General features: G+C 32.9%; 3 protein-coding genes across 7 annotated transcripts; all 3 read left to right on the plus strand.

The window, feature by feature from the left end:
- The first annotated feature begins 1949 nt into the window (after nt 1-1949).
- Nucleotides 1950-4915, plus strand: LOC108333309 (uncharacterized). 2 transcript variants are annotated; one of them, XM_017568719.2, is made up of 7 exons: nt 1954-2221; nt 2305-2365; nt 2459-2553; nt 2637-2670; nt 3235-3289; nt 3375-3417; nt 4676-4915. In XM_017568719.2, the coding sequence occupies exons 1-7, from the start codon at nt 2078-2080 to the stop codon at nt 4745-4747; spliced, it is 504 nt and encodes a 167-aa protein (XP_017424208.1). In that variant the 5' UTR covers nt 1954-2077; the 3' UTR covers nt 4748-4915. The 2 variants fall into 2 exon arrangements, with proteins under 2 accessions (XP_052722748.1, XP_017424208.1); XM_052866788.1 differs by having other exon boundaries at nt 1950-2221; nt 3375-4915.
- A 3530-nt stretch (nt 4916-8445) lies between these two features.
- Nucleotides 8446-13151, plus strand: LOC108323353 (uncharacterized). 4 transcript variants are annotated; one of them, XM_017555791.2, is made up of 4 exons: nt 8446-8565; nt 9120-9458; nt 9608-9724; nt 9808-13151. In XM_017555791.2, the coding sequence occupies exons 2-4, from the start codon at nt 9174-9176 to the stop codon at nt 12706-12708; spliced, it is 3303 nt and encodes a 1100-aa protein (XP_017411280.1). In that variant the 5' UTR covers nt 8446-8565; nt 9120-9173; the 3' UTR covers nt 12709-13151. The 4 variants fall into 4 exon arrangements, with proteins under 4 accessions (XP_017411280.1, XP_017411285.1, XP_017411273.1 ...); XM_017555796.2 differs by having other exon boundaries at nt 9149-9458; XM_017555784.2 differs by having other exon boundaries at nt 8446-9458.
- Nucleotides 13152-20782: 7631 nt separating this feature from the next.
- Nucleotides 20783-25475, plus strand: LOC108323782 (uncharacterized). Its single transcript, XM_052869338.1, has 6 exons — nt 20783-21362; nt 21434-21629; nt 23257-23435; nt 23631-23878; nt 24220-24392; nt 24899-25475. The coding sequence occupies exons 1-6, from the start codon at nt 20845-20847 to the stop codon at nt 25064-25066; spliced, it is 1482 nt and encodes a 493-aa protein (XP_052725298.1). The 5' UTR covers nt 20783-20844; the 3' UTR covers nt 25067-25475.
- Nucleotides 25476-26409: the final 934 nt, after the last annotated feature.

The raw sequence follows: 26409 nt of genomic DNA on the forward strand, positions 1-26409 counted from the left end.
TGTTGAAAAACCACCATGGTTACAAATAAACTAAAAAAAATCATCTTTGTCATGGGAGAAAAAACATATATTGATGGGTCAAACGCAATGGTGACAAAAGAGATGTCAAAAGATACAACAACAGAATAAGTCATTGATGAACAGGAGAGAGAAACCTTAAAAATCAAATATTCTCCAATCAAGGCACCTAAAAAAGAAAAAAAGAGCAATATTGATGGTTTAAATAGTTGTCTAAGGGGAGATGGAACGTGCGACCACACACGATGAACCTGAAAGAGGAAAAGGAGTGACCTCAACACTCTAAATCGTTGCCTAAGAGGAGACGAAACGTGTGACCACGTACAATGGAATTAAAAAGGTAAAAATAGCGACCTCGACGCTATAGACCGTTTCTTGAGAGGAGACAAGACACATCACCACATATGACAAAAAGTGGAGCACATCCATAAATACAAATGGCGTTGAAAGCGCGTATAATCTTTGATGAAGGTGTCGGCTAAGGCACAATGGTTGCCTAGCTAAGACAATCAAAACTGTGTGGTTGTCAGAAGAAATTGGAACTCTAATGATAATGACAGATGACGGCACTGCCACCGATAGTGGTAGATGACGACGATGGTCGACAACGTCAGCGTAGCCGCTGACAAGTGTAGTGGTAGAGGCGAGAAAAGTTGTTTTCTCAAAAGAACATGGCTCTAGATACCATGTTAAGAAGTGAACTTTAAGTCTAATTCAACCCCACAAAACCGACTCAATAACGAGTAGAATGATATACCCAACAAATTTTGTTAGGATAGGCTCTAACCTGGCTTTGATACCATGTTAAGAAGTTGACTTTGAGCCTAACTCAACCCCACAAAACTGGCTTGCAAGAGTGATTCAGACCATGACATTGAGATGCCAACATAAAGGAAACAAGTGTATCATTGATTTTTTTACTAGGTATAAGCAAAATAGTGAAACAAGTAAAAGTCAAAGTGGGAACAATAGGTGAACCCAAAATCTAATTATAATATTCATCAGCATGGTCGTGCAACGTCAATAACATGAAGAACTTTAACCATTACTCTATTTCTTGGGCAAGAGTTGAGGCAAAAGGCAATAATTCATTAAATTCATGATAAAGAGCATGAATTTTACTCATATAATAAGTCATAGAGTCCTGATGCCGAGGAGCAACAACATTGAAAAGATCATGACAAACACCATAAAACGTTGAGTTATAATAATTTGGCATGTTCCCATATTTCTAAACATTCGTAGGAATGAAAAATTTGTTTTAAAGAAAAGTGAAGGGCCTTGAGAAGAGTGTATAACTGAGCATCAATTTTCAACCAACGGGTAACTGTAGGGGAATTAATAGTTGTCACGTTTTGAGTAATATGATCAACATAACCCTGACTTTTAAGCTAAACTTTAACCTTTGATGCCTAAGTTGCATAATTAGGGTATATCTAGAGTGTAAGTTCTGCATAGACAAATCTTATAATCCAATTCTTGATATTTTAGTGGAATTCTAGCTGAGGTTACTAGAAACTGGAAGTAAATGCTTAAATTACTCAACGAGTATAAAACTTGATGTTTCTTATTTTTCCTTTCAACATCTTTTATTATCTTGATAATTGTAAAGATTTTGAAAACTAAACATTTTACTATATACATGTTAATTAATTAAAAAACATTTTGAAACCAATTTTAAATATTAAAATAATTAAATTATTGAAAAATAGATTTACTCCATCTTAATTTAATTGAAAAATATTAGTTGCAACTATTTTAATTGATAAAATAAACTTATATAATATATTAAGAAGTAACATAAAATTGACTGATAAATTAAAAATTATTTTAATATTCTAATTTTTAGAAATTTTAATAAAAATTTAACTTTATGATAAAATTAAAAATTAATTAAGCTTTAAAATATTAAAGAAATGTGTGGTAAGGTATGGACCACAGGGCTGGGCCACGGGTGAGAAGAAGATGGGGAAACGGGGTATGTATCCTTGTAACCTGCTGCTGCATAACCCACCTGCTTCTGTCCGTGGGTTTAAAACTGAGAAACATCAAAACGACGATGCAAGCCTCATCGTTCAGTGTACGCGCGCAAATCCCAACCGTTAATAAGGATTCCATGGCCGAGTCTACCGTCCCTAAGTGGGCCCAGAAAACCGTTAGCTTGCCCCCGCTTAGGCGCGGCTGCCATCTAGTTACTTCCAAGGTCCCTTTTCCTATTCCTTTTCTCCCTTCCTTTTTCCTTTTTTCAAAACCCTAACCCTTCATTTTCTTTTCGCTCCAATTCAGATAGTCAAAGAAATCGAACCAGACCTCTCCGGATTCAAGTGCGGCCTCGCTCATCTCTTCTGTGAGTATCCTCATACGCACACACACCTAGCTATTGCATGATTTGTTTTCTCTTCACTGAACTTGGAATTTCTGATGGCAAACCAAACGACAGTGCAGCACACCAGTGCTTCTCTCACCATCAACGAGAATTACGACTCTGATGTTCGCCATGATACCGAAACCTTCCTCAATCGGATAGTTCCTGAGGTTTCTTTCTCCTCCATTAATTTTTTCTAGTCACGTAATTTCTTTATATCAAATTTTAACGCGTTAGTTAATTTCTGCTGCAGGGATCATCTGCTCCGTGGAAGCATACTCTTGAGGGTTGGTATTATTTTCTCGTTTTCTTTAAATAACTACGACTCTGATGTCCATGGATACAGCTTCAGTATTTTAAGTCCTTGTTCTACTTTATATATCCTCCATAAAGCTTCTCTGATTGGATACACTTATTATCCTTGCGTTTCGCATAAGATGTGGAAATTCTGATTGAAGATTGTGTGCTAAGATGTTTGCCTGCCTGTATTTGTCATAACTTCGTAGCATAAGTCGGTTATTACTTATCGTTGGACAAGTTTCACTCCATTAGCACTTTTAGAAGAGAAAGATAAGAAAAAAATGAATGAGCATTTCCGTAACTTAAAATTAACTCATGCATAATTTGTGTATAAACTAATTTTAATTTTAATTTGTGGAGAAACTTATATATATATATATATATATATATATATATATATATATATATATTTCAAGTGGAGAAGTTTATACAAATAAGGTCCTTTGGAGCTGTTGCTTTTCTTTTTATAATATGGGTATATTTTCTGTAGTGATGTATTATATTTTGCTTATGTGACAACGGGGAATCTTATTTATATTGAAATTTTTCAGGGCCAGATGACATGCCGGCTCATATTAAATCGTCGATGTTTGGTTGTGCACTGACGTGAGAAATACTACCGTGTTTCAGTTTGATTCATTATACTGAAATGACTGTGCTAACATCATCTACTGATTTCTTTTATTTTTAGGATACCAATTACAAATGGGAAGCTTAACATGGGGACGTGGCAGGTAATAAAATTCATTTGTGCAATGATCTTTCCAAAATCATTCAAATTTATGTTGGTTCTATATATAGAGTGTGTGAGGGAGAGAGGCAGGGAGTACAACTTTAAAGTGCAGAGCGAAAGTACACTTGGATAACCAAGCTTTTTTTCATCACTTTTGGAATATTTTGGAACTCGTTCATGAACAATTCAATTGCTGTCCAATTCTCATACAAATCAGGGCGCTGACTAGAAAATCAATGACTATCTAAGTTTATCATATGCATGTGCATATTAAAACAATTCTTTCATTGTGGATAATATTTCAAAAGCTGTTACCTCCGGTAATTCACCATTGATGCCATACCCTGACGGAATATATTTCATAATGGTTGATACATAATACCCTAACTTTGATTAGGAAAACCCTTCTATTATTTGACTAGCAAATTTCAAATTCCATAATGCTCTCCTTCGAGATCGATAGTTCTCACACTGTCTATTCGAAGGTTTCTCAATCCATTTTTTACTTGGAAGCGTATTCCTATTCGATGCCCTGAACTGGAGATTAAGTTCATGGATGAAAGCAGAGATCATTTTGTAAAATTCCGTAAGGACAAAGACAATGATATAAATTTTGACTGAGTAGTTTATCTCCTGTGAGAGCAAATGAAAAACTGATTTTCTTCGGGCTGGATTGTGAACAATATAAATAATGGAAACTGATTATTTTAATTTGTTTGTGAACATGTATGCTAAGAAGTAAGAAATTTCATATACTATTGTTGTGCATTAGGGTTTTCTTAAAGAAGTTAATCTTTATAATTTGAGAAACGCAATTGAAATACTATACAAACACTCTTAGAAGTTCTTGAGATTGCATGTGACTTCCCTTGCTTCTTATACATTTACAACAACAACCATTACAGGGGTGCAAATTGTATTTTGCTTTTTGGGTAATACAGACTGTCAATGTAGTTTGTTTTAGGTTAATGTTTGTAAAGGAAGAAGGATATTATAGAGGTAAAAAAGGGAGGGACATCCCAGAAATTGACCAGATCTCAGCATATAGATAAATCCCATTTAATATGGAAGTGTTTAATATCTATAGCTATCTATAGATGATGATGGTTAGAATGTTTTATGGTAGGATCTGTGCTATTGGAGTTGGTTTGGTTGACACGAATAACTAGTTAATATTTGCAAATATTGAAAACACACACACCTCGATTTGGTTAATGTAATATCCAAATTAATAACGTATTTCTTCTTTTATGTTTAAGGGTATATGGCTATGCGAGCATCGAGATCATCCTACCTCTCGAAGAGTCGTTGTCACTCTTAATGGAATATGAGGTTTTAAGATCTGTGCTCTTTACCTCTCTGTCGTAAACTCTTTTTGTAATTTACAGCAGGATGTCTGTTTCACATCTACCATTTTTAGCTAATGTAATTTGAATATGTTCTCAACTTGGAACAGCATTATGATATGATCTTTTAATGCAAAGACGTATTCTAAATAATTATTATTAGTGAAAATCACGCTAACACCCTCTTAATATTTTGGCGAAGTTGCACATGCACATGATATCCTTATTTTTAATCTCACACAAGCCTTCTTCAATTTATATAACAACATAATTTATTCTAGTAATATTAGATTGATTGTTGTTTTATTATATTTGTATTTCTCACAGTTTTGTTAACCAATAAAAATGAATTTTAATAGGTAGATAGTTATTATAAAATATGATTGCGCATATCTTTTAATTTATATAAATGTTTGGATAGGACTGTTACATGTGAAAATGCATATATGTGTGATCTATATTTGAACAAATTTATTTAAAAAATACTAAAATTTAATGTAATTAAGATATATTATATAAAATATACTAATAGTGTCTCGTACTTGATATCACAAAATAAGTGATTGTTTCAAAGTATTCCGTAAATCAATGTTACAATATCAAGTATAAATTAATTTAAAATAACTTTGGTATCGAAAAAACATAGAAAAAATTATTTTTTATTCAAAAATAATTTTGTTTTGAAAAATAAAATAAAATTATATATCGCAAACTAATTGCACAAACGATTTTACAGTTAGATATCAAATAACTAGCTATTTTTAAATAAAAAATAAATAAATACGAAGTTTATGTTAAAATATTTAATATTATGATTTTTTTTATTAAAACTATGTATAAAACAAAGTTATATACAACTAGAAAAATATTGGTAGAGGTAATATTTTTAAAAGAATGTCTATTAACCAAACTTATGTGAAATATATATGAATAGAAGTTATTTGAATTAATATTAATATTTAAATTTATTTATTTATTTATTATAGTAATTAATATGAATTTTTATGTATATATTTGACATTAGAGAGAGTATGTATTTGCTAGTATCACATGATAAATTGTGAATGGATAATGTTAAATTATTTTATTTATCAAAATATAACCTATTTTTTTATATCAATAATAATAACAGTTTAATTTAATATGCAATATCAGTACATATGCAAATGTCTAATTGATAATTTAAACAATACAAAAGAGTAAAAAACTATCATATAAGAAATATCACGTGATAATATTATAGTAGTTTTTTTAATTTTTTTTACATGGAATAATAGTGAAGGTAATTGTCATCAATATATATTTTAGTTAAATAAATCAAATAAATCATTCCAGCTTTATATACTATTATTTTAATTTTAATTTATTACATTTTATGGAGTATTTTTATAATTATGAAAGTGTTTTATAATATTAATATTTATTCATTCTAATTCGTAAGATATTTTAAGTAAAGTAAACATGATTATATAATAGTAGATTAATGCCCGGGTAGTTTATGAGAAAAAATGAACTAAATAAATAATGACACTATATAAAATTACAAAATAAGTAATTAAATTAATATAGTTAATAATATAAGAACATAAATGATAAAGAAATATAATAAATAAAAAATTTAAAATATGATGATAAATTGAAAATAATTTTCAACGGTACAAATTGAAAATAATTCTATACAATAATTTGAATTTAATACATAACTTATTTTTGAGTGATTGATATTCTAGTTATTAAAGCTAACAAATATCTATAAGATAATCTTTACCTTTATTCTTCATAACTTATACTTAAAACTACGTTACTTAAAATAATTTCCATTCAATACCTTTTCAAATTTAAAATATAAAAAATATTCATTAATTTAAAACTAATTCGTTTTGTACTTTTTTATTTATTTGAGAGTCTTTAAAATTGCATGGTTATTATGACTTTACTAAAGATTGGTTAGGGTTGACTTAATCAAATATATAGATTTTTGGTCAAAGTCAATTCGATTAAATTTTGGTAGGACAAACATGACTTAGTTTCAGTCGAATTCGGCTCATTTTTGGTCGGGATCGACTCAACCAAAGTTGACAGAATTTTGGTTAGAATTGACTTTATCGAATTTCGACCGTGATCGTCCTAAGTGAACTCGGTCGATTTTTTATCGGGATCAACTCAATGAAATCTCAATCGGGATTAACTCAATAGAGTTTCAGCTGTGGTCCTCCTAACCAAGTTCGGCCAATTTTCTACCATAGCCAACTTTTAGTCAAGACTGATTCGGCCAAATTTTGACTATGTTCGTCTCTGTCGAGGTCGACTTGGTCGAATTTCACCAAATTTTATTTGGACCGATTTTATCGAGTTTTGGTCATGGTCGTCCTGACTGAATTCATGGTCGACATCAATTTGTCTACATAGCCAAATTTCGGTCATAACAGACTCAATCGAGTTTCAATAGTGGACCTCCCCACTAAATTTTGACCTAGGCCCGTCCTAAGATTTTGGAAAACCTAGTTTGCCTCAACCTTTGGTTCGACCCCGGTCGTCTTAACTTTTAGCCCGATATGAATCATCTCAATCTTTAACCCGATCTGGTTTGTCTCAAACTTTGACCTAGGTCGATTTGTCTTGACCTTCAATCTTATCCGACTTATCTAAATCTTGGATCCAGTCTGATCCGTATAAATATTTGTCATAATCTGACTCATTTTTACTTTGATATGATCCATTTTAACCTTTGTCATGACCTGTTTTAAATTTGACTTAGGTTAATCTATTTCAACCTTTAATACAACCGACTAGTATTTTTGACCTTTTTTAACTTTAAAAAGTTATGTTGTGTCAAAGTATAAAACAAATTTTAATTTAGGTTAATGCAATATGGTTTGATAAAAAAATTTGAATTTAATTCGTTTAAATTAATTTCTAGTTAAAACAAATTACTTTTCAATTTATTATAGATTTTAACGTTCATTACAGCTTTCTAACAATGCAGTTTTGTCTATCCTATTTAAAACTTACTAAAATAATATATATGCATTATTCATAAAAGACATGTTTATTTTTTATTACTAACTTGAAACCGAAGCACAACCGACATTTTCATCTTAAATTAGTTTGGAAGAGAGACAAGTATAAAGTCTATCTCTGATTTGTGAGAACATCTCTACCTTTTTAAGGACAATAAATAATAAACAACTTATTTAGTCAAGTTTTTTTTTTTTCACATCTTGAACGATGCTAGCAAGAAATTATCATACTAATGTATATTTAATTAAATTAATAAATCTTATAAGATATAATTTTTTTATTCTACTTTCATGACAAATATATAAGTGGTGTTGATTTCAGTAATCACCATTATATCAATATAATTAAAATCAGTTATTTTATTATTTCATATATCAAACATGAATTAATTATTTTTGTTTATGGACTAACTATTTAATCTTCAAGCATGATTGTTATACTAATTTATATTAGAACATTAGAAAAAAATTGTAATAATACTGAAATATTTATTGGGTATTTTTTTTTTGTCAAGTGTCGTATTCCAAGCCCAAACCAGAGCCCCGTGGAACACACAAGCGCGCCACGTGTTTTCAGGAGCCACTCATAACAGAAAATCATTGAAAACTACCCCTGCATATATATATTTTTTCAAATAATTTTATCAAAATGACCCACTTATATTCATGCGGTTCCATCTTATAAGAACGGTTAGTCGATTGCTCTACACACAGTCGCGTCTCTTGCGCTTCTTTTTTTCTTTCACTCTCAAACCCTTCTTCTTCTCTTTTTCTTCTACATCGGTACGCTTTTTCTCTTCGCTTCTCTCTCATCATCGCTTCCTTGTTGCATTGTTCTTTATTCGTAACATTTTCAATCATTTGTTATCTTTTTCGTCATTGCGTCGTTTCATCTGTTGTTCTTTATTTCATATTTTTTTATCGTATCATTCTATTTTGCGTTTGTGGATGTTCTTCCGCAGTTCTTTGTGTTCCGATCAGACAATAGAGTTGTTGTTGTTTGTTTGTTTAACAAGATTTTATTTTATTTATTTTTGTTTAGAAACGAAAAATTAGAGAAAAAATAATTTAGGTCTGGCTGGTTTGAACTGGATGATCATGTTGCATACTATATTTTGTCGTGATGGAAGCGAATGTGCATGTGCTTTGTTCTTCTTTTGAGCATTATCATATAGATTGCTGCTTAGTTCTTAAGGACGAGTTTATTGTGTGTCGATCATTGTGATTTCAACTGTAGAGGTTGACAGTAATGGTTATCATTTGAGCTTTCCAAATACTGGTTGATGTATGAAGTTTTAAACGCTTTTGTTACGTTTGACTATATTTACACAACGCAGACACTGCTGTTTATTTTCTAATGTGACAGCGTAGTATAGTAAATATATATCGTCATGGGGTTGAACGATAAGCAAAACAATGCTGATGGGAAAGACCCGGATTTTGGAGCAATCTTTATGTCAAATAGTGAGACTAAAAGAGAATGCTTCGAAAGGGGACTATTTGGCCTCCCATCAACTGAAATCCAGTTTGTAGAGCAGGTTAAAGCTGGAATGATTCTATTCTTATATGAATATGAGAAGAGACAACTTCATGGTGTGTTCAACGCTTCCTGTGATGGAGGTATCAATATTGTGCCTGGTGCATTTGCGAAACTGGGGAAGCAATTTCCTGCTCAGGTAACCATTCAATAACCTCATTTTATAAATTTCCCCTTCCACCGGGAATGAACAATTCCTTGTTCTGATTTTGAGTGCGAGAGTTAATTTTTTCTTACTTTGATTAATGATTGATATGGTGACCACAGTTTCTGAATGATCTGATGTAGGTTAAGTTTGATATAATTTGGTTCTGTAAGCCACTCCCAGAAAAATTATTCCGTGATGCAATCAGAGAAAATTACTTTTCAGCTAACAAGTTTAACTTTGGGCTATCTGAAAATCAGGTCTGCTCTTGGTTAAACATGATTGGTTTTCAAAAATAATGAGGATGATTTGCTTAAAGATTTTTAATCAATTTGCTGTGCAGGTCTATAAACTTATATATTTGTTCAGCAAGAGAAAGCTGGAACCAGAGCTCCCTGGGAGACCATTGTCCAGAACCGAATACTTGAAATCAGAAAGGTACCCTTTAGGCAATTTTAGAAGATCTGTCGATCATGGAATGCAAATTGAAAGAGGTCAAAGTGGGCAAGGTTTGGGTGATAACATATCACCTGTCATAATGCATAAACACCAAGGCGATTCTTTTGATTACAATGGTACAGTTGAATATACTGGATTAAATGCAAGTGATATTAAGCGAGGAAGGGCTGCTCAGTTTGCTGCGGTGGATAATGCAAGTGAGTATGTTTGTGACTATTCAGGATTAAAAGATGAAAGTAGGTTTATTGCATATGAGAATGAGGATTATATGGATACCTGTCACAGGCCAAACACAAATGGTGGGTACCCCAAAAGTCTATGTGATAAAATTAGAATTCATGGTGAGGCAAGCTTATCAATTAATGATAGGCTCATGGGTAATTCCCTTCCAGAGACGGATCAGAGGATGGTATTTTCAAATGATATTCCTGATCAACATAATTCCCATATCAACTCATCTGGCTTTTACAGCAATCCTATTTTGGAGCATAGTTCTTTGGCTCAAAATCAGCTTAGGCCAACTTCAACCATGATTCAACCAATGCAGGTACAGCTCTTAAGTAATACATGTGCAAAACAAGGAAGTGCTAATTCTAAGAGGGAATCCCTTCTATATGATCCAGATGTTCCTGGTTTAAATTTTACTCAGGCATCATCTTTTGAAGTTATTGATGGTTCTAAGCCAGTAATAGAAAGGATTACCCCTGTAAACAACTTCGGAAGGAATTCCCTGAACAGTCAACCATATCTCATCCATAATAATGAGCTGAGAGATACGAGCAGGTGGCACCCTGTTGACTTTCAAAATTCTATTTTGTATAGTAGCAACAGGGATTTCATACCTTTAAACACGGTTCAAAATTCTGACCAGTTGGCAGCAGAATCTGTTGTTTCTGAGGCTTGTGATGATGTTCCGTCCTTAAAGTCTTTGTCATCCCCTATCCCTCCAGATATTGGAAAGAGTAGCCGCAGTCTACATGAGCCCTTTTCTTCCTTGTTCCATAATCACCAACCGTGGTTAGGCAACAAATTTCATTCCACGACTTTGCAAGAAAACCCAAGTCATGAGATAACACTACAGAAAAGCAACGAAACATTTACTCATGATATTTCATGGGCAAATGAGGGTCATTTCAAAGAGGATGATCCAATAATCTATGAATATGATATTGGATGTTATGGTGGCACTCAAAATAATAATTCTTGTTATGCAAAGCAAAAAAGTAGTGTTTTTTCTCGACTATCTTTTATGCAGGATATCAACGAACAAGATGGACACAATGATTTCCATACTTCAGTTGATGAAGTGATAAAAAGGGTTCGGCAGAGTCACAACAAGTGGATGACAAAAAGAAAGCTCAAGCCCAAGCGCAGCAAAGCTGAAAGTTTGAAGGATTATACTAAAAGAAGTGGCTTGAGGACGAAGGAGGGTGATTTCTCTGAAAACACCTTGAATGATCAAATAATGGATTCAACTACTGCAACTGTGGGCAATACTAACAAAACAGCCGAAGACACATGTTTTGTGGATTTCAAGCGGCGTAGCAAAGTCAGGAAACCTAGTGCTGGAAATGAGAATTCGGTGGTTGGGCAACAAAAGAGAAGAAAGTTGATCCGCCCAAATTTCAGCAAGAGTTTAACTTCTGATGATAAGGTCATTGATCTCGATGCTTCTCAAAACTTACCACGTGGAAGTTGTAATGTCGAGGATGTTAATGAAAGCTGCTGTGCTTTGGTTCAAACTGAGGTTAACACTAAGGCAGGTGCTGAAGTAAGAGACATTATTAGTGAAATGCATGCTGATGACAAGAATAGTTGTCGTGCTAGGGGATATGCCAGCAGTGATGGAGGAGAAAGAGCATCCTATAGTGCTCTTGCTGTATTTAATGATAAGTCAGAATGTCTGGATAGCATTAAAGCAGATACTAATATTCAAAACATTAATGGTGGAACACATACTGAAGATAAGGAAACTAGTCAAGCCAAGGGATATGTCTGCGGTGAAGGAGGACAAAAAGCAAACGGTGGTGCTCTTACTGCATTTAGTGATGAATCAAAATGTCCGGAGAATGTAACCCACAATCTTTTTTCTTCAGCTTCTTGCAGAGGCAATAGATGTCACACCAAGAAAGGTTTATGTACGATGGATATTATAAAATCAATTTCTCTGAACTCGGAATCATCGTTTTCAATTTGTCAAGACCATCAGGTGCATAAGATCGTATGTGCCGGCAGAGGTACTAATGCTGACAAAGAAATCCCCCAAGAGTGCAGCTTAACTATTGCAGTTAAAGATGGTTCTGAAAAGGTTCTGATTGAAACTTCTGCTCCTATAAATGAAAGTTTACATGGGATTGATACTTTAAAGCAAGTACATGCAGGTACAGACTCAATGTGTTCAATATGTCAAGAGCACGATACTGGTAAGATCACTTCCTCTTGCAGAGGAAGTGATTCTAGAGAACAATTGTCGAAAGATGGCAGCTCCTTCGATGCAGGAATTAAAGATGTATTTGACTGTTTACAGAACTCCAACATTGGAAGTGGTGCAATTGTTCCTTCTTTTTTCAAGGAAGTCTTATCTATGACTGGGAGTAAAAAGTCAGTATGCTCAGATTCAGAATCACTGCCTTCTATATGTCTAGAATGTCATGTTGACAAGGGTAGATGTGCTGGCAGGCCTATTAAGACTGAGGATTGTAGATCCTCCGTTATTACTGAAGTTAAAGATGGATCGGACGGTTCACAGGACTGTGACTATACTTGTAAGCAAAAGATGATTTGAGCCTATTGAAACCTCATTTCTAAGGTGTGGCTCCTTGCTTCCGTGGTACTCATGTTTACAAGGGGTAAATCAAGTTGCTGATCTTTTTTGCATATCATGGTTTGAATTCCCCGACATTGAAGAGTTGGTTTTGTTAGCTGAGATATCGTTGGGGATTTCTTTTCCATGGATTTTTAGCTTTTCTTTCCAATCTCCGTTCACCAAACAAATGATGGCTTTAGTGTCGTCGTTCACACGTCTTATTCGTAAGTTCTGAAACATCTATAGGATGTTCTGAGACTTGCTATATAGACCTTATTTTGGGAAGGCAGCATTTAGAAAAATTGAAGAGTTGCCTAAAAGCCTTGTTGGTGTTTTGATCAGATGCTGAAATATCAAAATCTGATTTTAGAACAAGTTCAAATGTTGAAAACGATTCGATTTTCACCTTGAAATAGATTAAATTCAACTTCAATCAAAGGTTTTTAATGATTTTTTTCTTTATCCAAAAACTAACTGGAATAATTAAAAAAATACAGAGAAGTTTGTACACCACTTTTATAAATTTAAGCATTTGTTTACGCTTAAATAAGTTGAGCGGTAAATTTTGCTGTACCTGTTTAAAACGTAATAATAGCCATGCATGATGAAGAAATGGTGATTCGTAATTATAGTATTAATCTTTATCCTCTTTATATGTAAATCATAATTATGTATGTGTTTTTCAATTAATGGCGAGGGTGTTTTCTTGTTTACTTTTCAAATTCTATTCCTCATGTTCAGAATTATTTCCCTTCATCTTTGTAACAAGAATGGTTATTTATTGTTTACGTCTTCATTTAACCGTCAATCACGGCCACAACATTCATCATTGCAAAGTTCCATGACCGACTATAGCCCCAAATTGTAGATTCCTGTGTCATACAGCCATAAATTTCCTCTCTTAAGTGCCCAGTACCATTCTATTCATAATTACTTAAATTTTAGTAGGAGAAATTAAAAATTAAAAATTAGATACAAACAAAATTGGAAATGTAATTGTAAAGGAGAAAAGAAGAAAAGGGGAAAACAACAAAAACAAAGGTGAAGTCGTCACCAGAAACCTACGCTGGTGTGCGTCAGTCATAAAGGGAAAGAAAGTGCGTCTGTCGCTGAGTTACGATGCCGAAGGAAAAAGAAAAAGAAATCTGAAAATGAACGGTAAACAATATTTTAACAGAGAAACAGTTTAAATGAAATTATGTTCAAATTATTTATAGTAACGCAGGTTGCAAATTCAAAATAAAATACATAATGATTATGATTTGAACTTATTTTATAAAATCCTAAAATAATTTTAAACTACAAAATTTATTAGTTAATTAACATTTCGAAATTTTGTTAAAATTATTTAATTGCAGAAAGCAATAAAAAAAATCTATTTGGTAATTAGCATTTTTAGAAATGTTAAAATTATTTAAAGTACCAGTTAGTATAATTAATACATAAACACAATGAATCAAATTACGTTAAACCTTCGTAGAATTGCCGAAAACCAAAAAATTCCGTGCCGATAATGTAATATTTGAAGTTATTTTATTAAAATCCTTAAGTAATTTTAAAATACCAAATCATATTTTATACCTTCAAACAGTTTGAATATACGTGAACCTCATTTGGTCTTTATATTTATTGGTCAATCTCAAGGGAATACTTGTTTTTTTTTGTCTTAATTGGGTTCATAAACTTGTAAATTATCTCAATTGGGTTCAAATATTTGAAAAATTGAGTCAATTAAGTCATGTCAGTTAAGTTTTCACAAACGACTTTAAAATTGGCTGACGTGTTGCTCGTTGATGTCAAAGTGTTTGATTATGTGGAATTTTTATTTAATTCAAGACATTGTGACATAGCAAAGGATTATCTTCATATTAGGGTCCACCATCACCGCCACCGTCACGGTCACCATTTTCACTATCACGACTAGATCCTCTTCAACCACCGTCGCGGACCACTCAATATCATATCCCTAACCTACAGAGAAGCTCAGATGAACAATTCCAAAAATTCCCAATCGAAACTGAGAGTCTCGCAGGAGGACGAAAACCGTCAACGTTGTAGAGACATTGCCGCTGAGACGTCCACTAGCCCAAAAATCATCTCTCTTCGCTACAACTTGAGTGCTTGACAAACTATATTGCGGAATTGTCTCTCTTTGATTACAATATGCTTTGTTATGCTCCATCACTTATAGTCGCTTCTGCAATTTTTCTGACCAAATTTATACCATCCTCACACCACGTCAGCCAATTTTAACGCCGTTTGTGAAAACTTAACGCATAGGGCTTAATTGACTCAATTTTTCAAATATTTGGACCCAATTGAGATAATTTACAAGTTTATGAACCCAATTGAGACCGAAAAAATACCCACTTGAGATTGACCAACAAATATGAGGACAAAATTAGGGTTTAAACCTAAAAAAAAACTAAGTTAAAAATTATGTTAAAAGCTCTGATTCCAGAAAAAAAAAAGAATCCTCACAGCCAATAACTCCAATTTCAACTTCACATATGTAAAAATCTACTTAGTTTGAAACTACAGTTGTATAGTATAACAAAATAATAAATTAAAAGTTTGAAAATATTTAAATATGTAAGGAAAACAAAAATTACACGTTCAATAATGAAGTTTTTGAGCTTATTTTATACTGGTTCTTCAATCTTGTCTATATGGATTATCCTTCTACAAAACAGGCTAATCTGATCAGTTTTGATTAGCTCGTCTCTGACTTGTTGAAAATAGGCCGTATTGGTCCACAATATGGAAACGGGTTGAAATGCATAATCTGTCCCGTAACTGGTGGGCAAGCTGATATGTCACTTTTGATATTTTTTTTCCTATCAACGGGACTCATATTGAATATTTTTTGTTAACTGCAAGCCCAATTTGCCATGTGTAGCTTTTTAAAAGCACAAGCAAATAGATGGTAGAGTAGAGACCAAACAAAATAATATTCCTGTTAATTAGAAAAAATTGTGATTCTCAAATATGCATGAGATCAACACAATTACAAAAAAAAATGTTATTCAGAGTACATGAGTAAAGCAACCTTAATCCAAACACCACCAAAACAGGACAACACAATCAACAATATGGGATTGGATGAACACAAAATTACAAATAAACAAAATCTCAAAATGCCTCAAAACAATCCGTCCCAAATTAATCACTACAAAAATAATGGAAAATCGTGACATCAATTAGACAACATCACAAAATTAGGGTTTACAAAATGATGAGAGTTGGCGATTTGATATTTTTGTCCCAACACGATTTTTTTGATGAGTTGGCCCATTGAGTCTGACCCATTTTGTCATCCTAAAAAATGCATTCAAAGATTCATATTTCTTTACCTCCACCTTAGAATACGTTTAGTGTTTTAAGCTATGTATTTAAAAAATTCACTAGCAATGAGTATCAACCTCTTCAGGTTATAACGAGTCACTCTTCTCTATGTAGATAAAACCACGAGTGAAAACTTTTGTGGGTTATAATGAGTTTAACGTCTCTAGATTACGAGTTTAACCTCTTAAGGTATCACATCATAATCTTCCCAAAGATCAAGAACTCACAATTACAATAATTAAATGATCTCTCACGCAGAGAGCTACAATAATGTTCACATGATTTACTTCACATAGTGAAGGATTTATAATGGTTTCACTCAACCGAATATCACTCTCTAACAAGATGAATATGACAATATAAGCTCTTAAAGTATTCTCTTCTCTCTACAAGAATGAATTTAGCAGTATTTCAATACATCTTATTTTTCTCTCGTCTTTTGTCTTCTTCATCTAGGTCTTTATATATATATATATATATATATATATATATATATATATATATATATATATATATATATATTATTTTATTTATTTTACTCAATTATGTTAATCATTTTGATCATTAATTTCAATGTTCAGATTTCATTGATCAATTTTCAATTGATCTTTATCACCTTGTGTTTCGATAGACTTCTTTCGTGCCATTTTAAACATGATTTGTTTGAACAATCTAATACTTATTTCATGTTCTCACTCTTTATTCATATAGTCATTCTTCCAATTAAGGCGTTCAATGGAAGTACTCGTCTAATAGGTGTTCAACATTATGCTTCATGAGTTGACTTTGACTCGTCTAATATCTTTATGTGCCTTTGCATTAACTTTTCAAATGCATCATGTTGACTTATAGTGCTTTTGACTTGTCTAATGCTTCTTTTGTATGCTTGTTTTCTTTCTTTGACTCTTCTACTCCTTTGAATCCAATGCTTTGTTGCTTTAGGTTGACTCGTTTCGTCAACACCTTCGTCTAATACATTCATTCTACTCTTGCACTGTTTAAGTTGTCTAGTCTTTATATTTTGGCTTGTATTCTTAAGTTGTCTAACATGTTCAACTACCTCAAGTTATATGACCCTTGTGTAGAGCCTGAGTTGTCGGATGACTTGGTCGTCTGATCCAACCTTCAACTCGTCTAACTAGTGCTTTCAACTTAGCTCGTCTAAGTCTTGTTATTTTATATGTTTGCTTCTTTCTTTCAAATATTTACATGTTTTTGTTGTGTTGTGCTTGACTTAAATCCATTAAACACACATTAGCTTAACAAAACACATAAACACACATTCATATTCACAAGCATTTATTGTATGCATTCCTGGGTTATCTAATGATTATGTATATATTTGATGAATCGGCAAGTGTACCGAATCACACAAGTAATATAAAATGGTAAGACCAAGTATCGTATCTCAAAGGACTCTCGACACTAGACAGTCGTGTGATAACTCGATTAATTAAGACTTAAAGAAAACAAGATCATTGGTTTCAGATGCAAAGACAGAAAATTAAATATGAATGAAGTTTGATCAGTAACAGAATAACACAGTGATGAACTTATGTTGTTTAATATGAGATGAGTATGTTGTTGGGGTTAGATTTCACCAAGTTCCCTCTCATGTATGTAAGAATTCTTCTTTATGCATTAATGTTAACGTCACTCACTAAATCACTTATACTCCCTCGGCGAAATAAGCCTGTCCTTAATCACCAGTTCATGCAATTCCTAGCATTCATAGTAATTAAATGTGAAGATCAAAATCTTTAAGACGACTAAGACTCATGCCCTCATCCTTGAGAAATATTACTCTTGGAGTAATTCAACAAGAACCTGAATTGTAAGGAACCTCCCGACACTCATGCAATTCATACATCATGCTATGAATGAATTAAACAAAGAATGTAATAAGCACAGATGAATTACTCTAACAATTAATGAAAAAGCATATGTTATTAAGAATCAATTCAAATACATAAGAGTTCACAAGGTTACATCATCCCCCAACAACAATTAGAGTTTAGTTCACCATAGACATGGTGAAACTAGATGAATAATGGAAAAACATGAGATAGCAAAACCCTAAAAGTAGAGGATGGAAGCTCTCGCATCCAAATCCGCCTTCAGAGAGTGGAAGAGTGTGCTGTTGTGCTGCTCCAGCCAGAGATACAAAACATAGGACGTCTGGGTCCTTTAAATAGAGCAAAGACAAAACAGAAACAAAGCCCAGACCCGTGTCACTGGCGCTCAAGCACCCCACTTAGGGCGCCCGGGCGGTGAGCGGTGGTTCCCTGCGCTCAAGCCTCAGAAAGGATGCCCAAGCTTCGTGCTTCTGGCGCTCAAACGCCCCAAAAGGGGCGCCCGGGCGGTGAGCGGTGGTTTCTTGCACTCAAACCTCAGAAAGGACGCCCAAACTTGGTGCTTCTAGCGCTCCAGCGCCCCAAGAGGGGCGCCCGGGCGGTGAGCGGTGGTTTCCTGCGCTCAAGCCTCCAAAAAGGGCGCCCAAGCTTCGAGCACTCCTCCCTTCTGGTGCTTTTCCAGGCCTTTCTTAGCTTCATCTCCATGGCACTTCATCTTTGCTTTCCATATTATCTCATTTCTTGCCAAAACAAGGGAAATTAGTCATAAAACCATCAAATTCAACCTCAACTCTCTTATTCACACAACTTAACAGAAAAACATGATTCCAAGCAAGTTTTTAAACAGAAAAGATTGCATTTAGTATTAAAATTATGTAACAGATAACAGTATTTTCAATCGTTTCAACCGTTATCATATATATATATATATATATATATATATATATATATATATATATATAATAAGTCTATTACTTAACTGACCCTTATTTTGTCTAGAGCCTTATCTAAGATATTGTATAAATTAGTCTAAGCTTATAAAAAACATTTATATTTACTTATCTATGTTTGTTTCATCGTACATTTTGTTATAATCAAAACTTATTTAATCTTAGACTCGTCTAAACCAACTTCTCATGGGAACATTCTTTGCCTCGAATAAGAACAAAAGGTCTAATTGTTAGATTCAGAATAAAAACCCAAAAACTTATTTAGGTTGATTTTTTTTCTCTTTTGTAGAAAAGGGTATAAATAATTTGGAAATATAGGAAACAAACAAAATATTTAGTTATCATTTGAAATGAGTCAAATTCTCTACTAAATTTTTTTTCTTAAATCATTTTGATCTTATAATTTTTTTTTATGTTTTGTGGCGATATTCAAGACTTACCTCATTATTTGTTCGTCTAATTTTATTTTATGTCTTGTTTATCTAATTAAAGGTTTGTAGGTCATAATTTATATTTCCTAATTTTGTAAGTTTTTAGGGTCAATAATTGATATTATCATCTTTTAAATCTCATTTTTTTTGTATGTTTGTTCATATAATTTCATTTGTATTATGAATTTTCTTTGAATCCTAATTAAGTCCAAAATTCATTAAAGTTAAGAATAGTCCTCATCGTTTAAAAAAATCTTCATGATGTCATTGAAGGAACAAAATAAAAATACATATACAATCATAAAAAAATATCATCTAAATTATTATTTTTTTTCGTGTTCGTTGGTAACTTTTTTTTTTCAATTCTTTTTTCTTTTTCCTTTCCTTCTATTTTTTTTTCTTGAATTTCTTTTCCCTCATCTCTTCCTTTTTATTTATTTTTTCCCAACTCCTCCTTTTTTATTTATTTTTCTCTAAAACTTCTCATCTTTTATTTCTTTTTCTTCACTAATATTCATCAAATATTTGATATTTATTACATGAATCATTACTTTTGAAAGTTAAATATATTTGTAGTTTTAAACTTGGATGTAAAATTAAAATTCATCAATGTTTTAAACTTTAATATATTTTGATTCTTAAATTTTAAATATGAATGGATATATTCATCTTAATCCAAAATTGTTAATTTTTTAAATGTTAAATAATGTTTTAGACTGATATTTCAACTGTAACGTTTTAAACTATATAAACAACTTAATGAGAAGACTATATTTATTATCATATTATATATATATATATATATATATATATATATATATATATATATATATATATATATATATATATATATATATATATGTATGTATGTAAGATTTTTTTCTAGAAAGAGATCTTAGTAAAAATGGTATGCTTGATTTTGTGAATTGCAAAAATTAGAATAAGTATTCGGACATTATGACTAAACCATTGAAATGAGAATTGTCTAGTAGTCTTAAAAGAAAATTGAGAATAATTAAATATGTAATTACTACTAATTTTTTTAGCATGTAAATATAAAAAAAGAGAATTTGTTAGTTTTGTGTTGATAGTTAAAGTTTATTATAACGAATTAATGAAGTTAATATGTATAAAAGTCCAGCCCATGAGAAAACATATTGTAATGTATAGAAAAAAATAGATAATTATATTTTCAACATTTTATTGCTCAACAAAATCATGTTTTAAAACATAACTTCATTTCATCATTTGAAAGTTAAAATATAAACACGAGTTTAATATTTTTAAAATAATAAAATAAAACAATTAAATTGAATTTTTAATTTTAGAAAGTGAAGTCATATTTTAAAAGTACGGACATATACAAACCGAAAGAATAAACAATATTTAAAAGATAGTTAACTGTATTAATTTTAGTATATTATTTTATTACTCAGTATTTAGTGGAAGTTGGGTGAGTGATTATATTATAGAAGTGTCTAATTAATCATCTTTCTAAACCATAGATTTCTAAAAATAGGGACAGTGGTGTATGCAATGCGAGGTGATCCCTATTCAAAAATGGCGGAAACAACAGCAGAGCACCACCGCCACCGTCACCACCACCACTTGGTACTAAAATCTGCAATATGTTCCAGACTCCTCCTCCTCGCCCTAATCGTCTTCTTCCGCACTCTTCTCTCACCCTATGACACATCTGCAGCGTTAAACCCTCCGTGCCTCTCCACCCCCAACGCCACACTCTCCTCCCCTCTCCAAAACGCCGTCGTCTGGGACTCCGTCTACTTCCTCCGCATCGTTCAGTGCGGCTACGAGTACGAACAATCCTTTGCCTTCCTCCCTCTCCTTCCTCTCTCTCTTTCCCTCGTCTCCTTCCTCCCCACCCAAACACCCCTCTTCGTTATCTCCGCCTACCTCATCAACAACCTCGCCTTCGTTCTCGCCGCTCTCTACTTCTACAGACTCTCCTTAACCCTATTGAAGGACCCCGACACTGCGTTAAGGGCTACTCTTTTGTTCTGCTTCAACCCCGCCTCTGTCTTTTACTCCTCCATGTAAATCTTCTTTTTCTCGCACCTCTTTATGGATTTCTTGCCTCTGTGTTTGATTTCTCCTGAGATGGCAGATACTCCGAGAGTTTGTACGCTCTTTTGTGTTTTGGAGGGATGTATCACTTCGTCTGCGGCCGAAACAATTTGGCCGTTCTTTTCTTCGCGCTCTCCGGTTGTGCAAGGTCCAATGGCGTGCTTAATGCTGGCTATCTCTGTTTTCATACTATGCATCGCTCTTATCACGCCCTGTTTCGCCAGAAGCGTCTTCTTGTTAGTTCCTCCCCCTCCTACATTCTCCTTTTACTCTTTTCCTTCCCACTCTTTTGGATAAACTTTTTTTCGTAAATCTGTATGCTTTGTTTTACTACACTTGCCGCTGTCTGATAATTATACCATTAGTATAGGCGTAGCATTGGGGCCTTGAATTTATTTATTTATTTATTTTTCTTATGAAAATCCAATACAACTTGAGACATAGAAAACATGTTTAGTTGGAAATGTAGAAGCATTGTCTTTTGATGAACGAAAAATGGATTTTGTTTCCCCCTTTATGGATGATGTCAAGAAAGGAATGTTGTTCACAATGGTTAATCCTACTTGTAGATGGTAGAAAGAAATTTGTGATGATTTTGTTTTCAGTAATGTTAAGAGGTATTTCTTAATTTAGGTTTGCAGAATTCTTTACAATCATGTTTTATAAGTTTGTATACTTGTTTAGATGTGTATTTTAAATAATACTCTATCCTACATATTTTTTAGAATAACTGTATCGTTGTATCTCATTCACATGTCAGATCTGTGTCATAATAACTTCTTGATATGCGTAAATTGATTTTAACCCATAGGAGCGATTCCATTCATTTTACCTTTTTTATTTTCTTTTTCTGTAATTGTTTGCCAGGAAGTTTATCCAAAAATAGGACCTTGATAAATGATTTGGGAGTCTGAGTGGAAAATGTCTTTGCATTCAGTCTCGCATGACTGTCTTTGTATTGATTAACGATGCAACTGTTTTCCATGTCTGGGAATTTGAATCAACCATGTTAATAATTTGCAAAATTAGGAATGTGGTTGCTGATGTTAGATGGAGAAAGAGAGGTGAATTCAATGAACTTGGCTGCTAGCCTGAAGAAATATATGGTTTCTTCAATATGTGTAATGTCATTTAAATAAATGACTATAGATGGTTATGGTATTCGGTGTGGAAGATTGAGGATAAAAAGTGGTAGGGGTGTGCTATTGTATGCTACAAAAAAAAAATTGAGGGAATTTTGTAGTTGTGGATATTTCATGTGATAAGTCATAAACTAGAAAAGTGTGTAACCGGAACTAATAATTTTCTTAACTTAATTTGTTTCTTAACTATGTCCTTGATGCAAGGACCCTCATTAGGAAAATGCATGTGCGAAGACAGAAGAATAGAAATAAATATAGTAACTAACAGTGTTAAGTAGTTATAACTCACTGGGATACAAATAAAGTTCTAGCTCAGAGAAGTCCGAGTAGCTATAGTTAACTTCTCTGTCAGTGTTAGAATAAGTTGGACGTTGGTCTGAGAGGGAGAGGGAAGGGAAGTTGTTTGTAGTTTTTACTGGGAGAGTTTCTAGGCAGTCTTGAATTGCCACGAGTTGCACATAATTTTCTATTGCCTGATATGGATAAAGGATCCTTTAATGAAATCCGTTTTCTTTCTGTGCTATTGCTTTGGATCCCTACCCTTCACCACCATTCTATCAGTGCTAAAGAAACCTTTGTAAACTGAGGTATAGACGTTGCTCAAGTAGTTAGGGTGTTTTAGGATTGATTTCCATTTCAACTGAAAAGAAAAAGGTTTTCAATCATTGCTAGCTTGAAATATAAACTGGAATAATGGATTGATTCTTGGTCATTTTTCCAGTTAGCTTTGCAGATTATTTTTGTTGGAGCTTTACGCACTGCATGTATTTTTGCTCCATTTTTAGCTTTCCAGGCTTATGGCTATTACAATATGTGTGTTGGTCGTTCTCATGATGAAATAAGGCCCTGGTGCAAGGCAAGGATACCGTTACTTTACAGCTACATTCAAAGTCATTATTGGTATGTTCACTATTAAGTTCCAAATTTATGTTGATTTATTTTGCTGATCCTATGCTATTGGCTGAATATTATACTCTATTCTATGGCTCTATGCAACCTATTATGATGTATTTTCTTTGTAGTGTATAATGTTAGAATTTGGATGTTTAAATATTCAGTTTTCCAGTTGATCATTGTTAAGTTCTGATTGTCCAGGGGTGTAGGTTTCTTGAGATATTTTCGGCTGAAACAATTGCCTAACTTTCTTCTTGCATCCCCAATACTGTCTCTGGCACTGTGCTCGATTGTCCATTATGCCAAGTCAAGGCCTCAGAACTTTTTCTCATTGGGTTTTTTAGCTCCAATGGAAGAAAAGAGCTGTGGAGTTGTCTTTTCGTCAGGTGATCTCTCAAGGTCCAAAGAAGCTGATAGTGTGGGGAAATCCTCCTCTGTTAGGGTAGAAGGTACGATTCTCAAATTTACAATTGTGTTTCGTAATTACTTTGCACACTTTGAAGTGATTCACTAAATTGGGTATAACAATTTAATCATCTGCTTTGACAGTTTTTATATGGTGGTGTATCCTTTTCATTCTCTCACATGCGGTTTGGCCATTTTGTTGTTTATCTGGTGTTCTGGTCATTCCTTTCTGCTGTATATGTACAGAACTACAAGCTATACTTAATTGTTTCATCCATTGCTCTGTACAGCATATAAGCATGCTACATAATCATGTGACTTTGAATATTTAATCAGGCTTTATATCTTACTTTCGCAACCGTAACATTACTCACTCCTGCAACAGAACACTTAAATCTTAGGAGAAGAAAGAATGTGATCAAGGGAGACTTTGCCACTGTTCCCACAGAATCCGAGTCAGCAGAAGCATGGCCAGGATACTTGTCTGCATCTGTGCTCCCATTCGTGTTACACTTGGGATTCATGGCATGTACTGCTTTCCTTGTCATGCATGTACAGGTTAGTGTCAACTATCATGTTTTTTTATTATGCTTTTGTCTTTCATATTAAGAGAACTAACCCGTATAAACTTGAAGTTTAGCTAATGATCATATTTTAAGACCTTGTCCTCCTCTTAAATGTTCTAAACTTGGTAACCAGGGAAAATAGGGCAACGAAAATCGACATGAACTTGTTGCAACATACATCTCTCTACAAGGACTTATAGAAGAGAAAAAGAAAAAAAAATGAAATGATTTTTTCCGCAAGTTAAAATTAGTTTATTTACGAGTTAAAAAAATAAAGGTTCAGAAAGATTACGAATGAACTTTTACAAATTAGCTCATGTACAGACTAATTTGATTCTTTAGATAAACTTTTGTTTTTTCTATTTTCTCTTAAAAGTTCTTATGGGGAAGTTTTTTAAATAGTATTTGACTACAAGAAAAGTATTTACAGGCATCCTGCATTTTCCATCCTCCATTTTCTGTTACTAATGGGAACGTTTGGTGATTGAGATTTAACAGGTGGCTACTCGTTTCTTGTCAGCGAGCCCTCCTCTTTATTGGTTTGCAGCGTACATAATGGCATATCCTACAAAATACTATAGATGGGGATACGTGATATGGGCATACTCTATAGCATATATATTTCTTGGTAGTTTGTTGTTTTCAAACTTCTATCCTTTTACCTAATGAGAAGAATGGAAGATGGTTCTCCATGAAAGCTTTTGGTCTTCTATTTCATGCAATGCCACGCACAAAGGAATGACTACCCACCATGAAGCATCGCTGATACATTTTAGATTTCTCTAGGTTGCTTCGATTGAACTAATGCACCTTTCTTTTTCTCTTTTTTGTAATTTCACTTTGTTTATTGTTTTTTTTTTCTCTGTTCGATACTTATATTGTATCATGTCACAAAGTGGTTTATCCTAGAAACAGGAATAGAAATGAAATACGTTTTCCTCCACCTGAGTTGATAGTTTCTTGTAGTATCTTGGAACTACTCGAAAGACATGAATGAACAAAACAATTCAATTGATACATATGGTCTGCTCCTTGGAGTTGATTGGTTTCGCAATATACTCGAATTATTTGTTTATTCTTATCGTGTTTTAATGCTAATTCTGGAGAATTCTATGTAAAACTGCTATTCAATATGATTCTCTAAAGTACAATTTCTTTACTGTTTGTATGTTTTTGTAAAATTTTATTAATTGCATTCATTAAACGATAAACTATTGGTTAAGTCACATGTTATAACTCATGTTTTTCTAATTTCTTTTATCTTGTTTGAATTTCATCATCAAATAAGGAATGTTAAAAAAAAAAAAAACTCAAACCCTAGTAAAGGGTAAACAACACTATTTGCATCTTACTGTTTTTTTTTTTCCTTTAAACAAAACAATGACTGCAGTCCACTCACATCTTATTATGGTCTCACCATTGAATATGGAAAATTGAAAGAAAGAGCTGCTGTAAAAAATAACTAAAGAGAAATAACACTATTTGCACCACATTATATTTTTTTTCAAACAAAACAATGAAGAAAAGGAGATATGTTAGTTATAAATCCTAAACTGTGATTTACACTATTAGGTAGAAAAAAAAGAAACAACTTAGTTTCTTTTAGACTTAGATTCAAAATTGTTTTAGTAGAAACAATTTCTTAGTCTTTTTTCGTTTTTGCTCAGAAAAATTATGAAGAAAATCAATTTGAAAGTTTTTCTGCATAGTTCCTCCAACTCTCAAATTTTCTTGAACTTTTTTAGTTCATTTAACCCTTTAAAATTCAGTTAGTGAAATGAAGGCGGTGATAAAGGAGATTTAACAATTGACTTAATTTGGAATTTTCTCCAAAAATTAAGCATTGCAAGTTAAGTATAATAGTCCAAAGTTGTTTTATTTTCTCATTTCGAGTGAAAGATAGGTGAGAGAAATTGGAGCTCCTTACTACAAATAGAGTTGAAAGAAATTGGAGCTCCTTGTCATCTTCCTCTTCAAGTTCCATCAAATTGTTTTCTCAATAGCTAACT

This window comes from Vigna angularis, chromosome 1 (assembly GCF_016808095.1).
Source record: "Vigna angularis cultivar LongXiaoDou No.4 chromosome 1, ASM1680809v1, whole genome shotgun sequence".
NCBI classification, from domain to species: Eukaryota; Viridiplantae; Streptophyta; class Magnoliopsida; order Fabales; family Fabaceae; genus Vigna; species Vigna angularis.

Excerpts from the sequence above, each read along its gene's own strand:
- LOC108333309 (XM_052866788.1), top strand. The coding sequence starts at position 2,078 with ATGCAAGCCTCATCGTTCAGTGTACGCGCGCAAATCCCAACCGTTAAT. Across the intron at positions 2,366-2,458 it reads CGGCCTCGCTCATCTCTTCT|TGCAGCACACCAGTGCTTCT; the intron begins GTGAGTATCCTC and ends ACCAAACGACAG. Across the intron at positions 2,671-3,234 it reads GTGGAAGCATACTCTTGAGG|GGCCAGATGACATGCCGGCT; the intron begins GTTGGTATTATT and ends GAAATTTTTCAG.
- LOC108323353 (XM_017555784.2), top strand. The coding sequence starts at position 9,174 with ATGGGGTTGAACGATAAGCAAAACAATGCTGATGGGAAAGACCCGGAT. Across the intron at positions 9,459-9,607 it reads GGAAGCAATTTCCTGCTCAG|GTTAAGTTTGATATAATTTG; the intron begins GTAACCATTCAA and ends GATCTGATGTAG. Across the intron at positions 9,725-9,807 it reads TTGGGCTATCTGAAAATCAG|GTCTATAAACTTATATATTT; the intron begins GTCTGCTCTTGG and ends TTTGCTGTGCAG.
- LOC108323782 (XM_052869338.1), top strand. The coding sequence starts at position 20,845 with ATGCGAGGTGATCCCTATTCAAAAATGGCGGAAACAACAGCAGAGCAC. Across the intron at positions 23,436-23,630 it reads TACATTCAAAGTCATTATTG|GGGTGTAGGTTTCTTGAGAT; the intron begins GTATGTTCACTA and ends CTGATTGTCCAG. Across the intron at positions 24,393-24,898 it reads TCCTTGTCATGCATGTACAG|GTGGCTACTCGTTTCTTGTC; the intron begins GTTAGTGTCAAC and ends GAGATTTAACAG.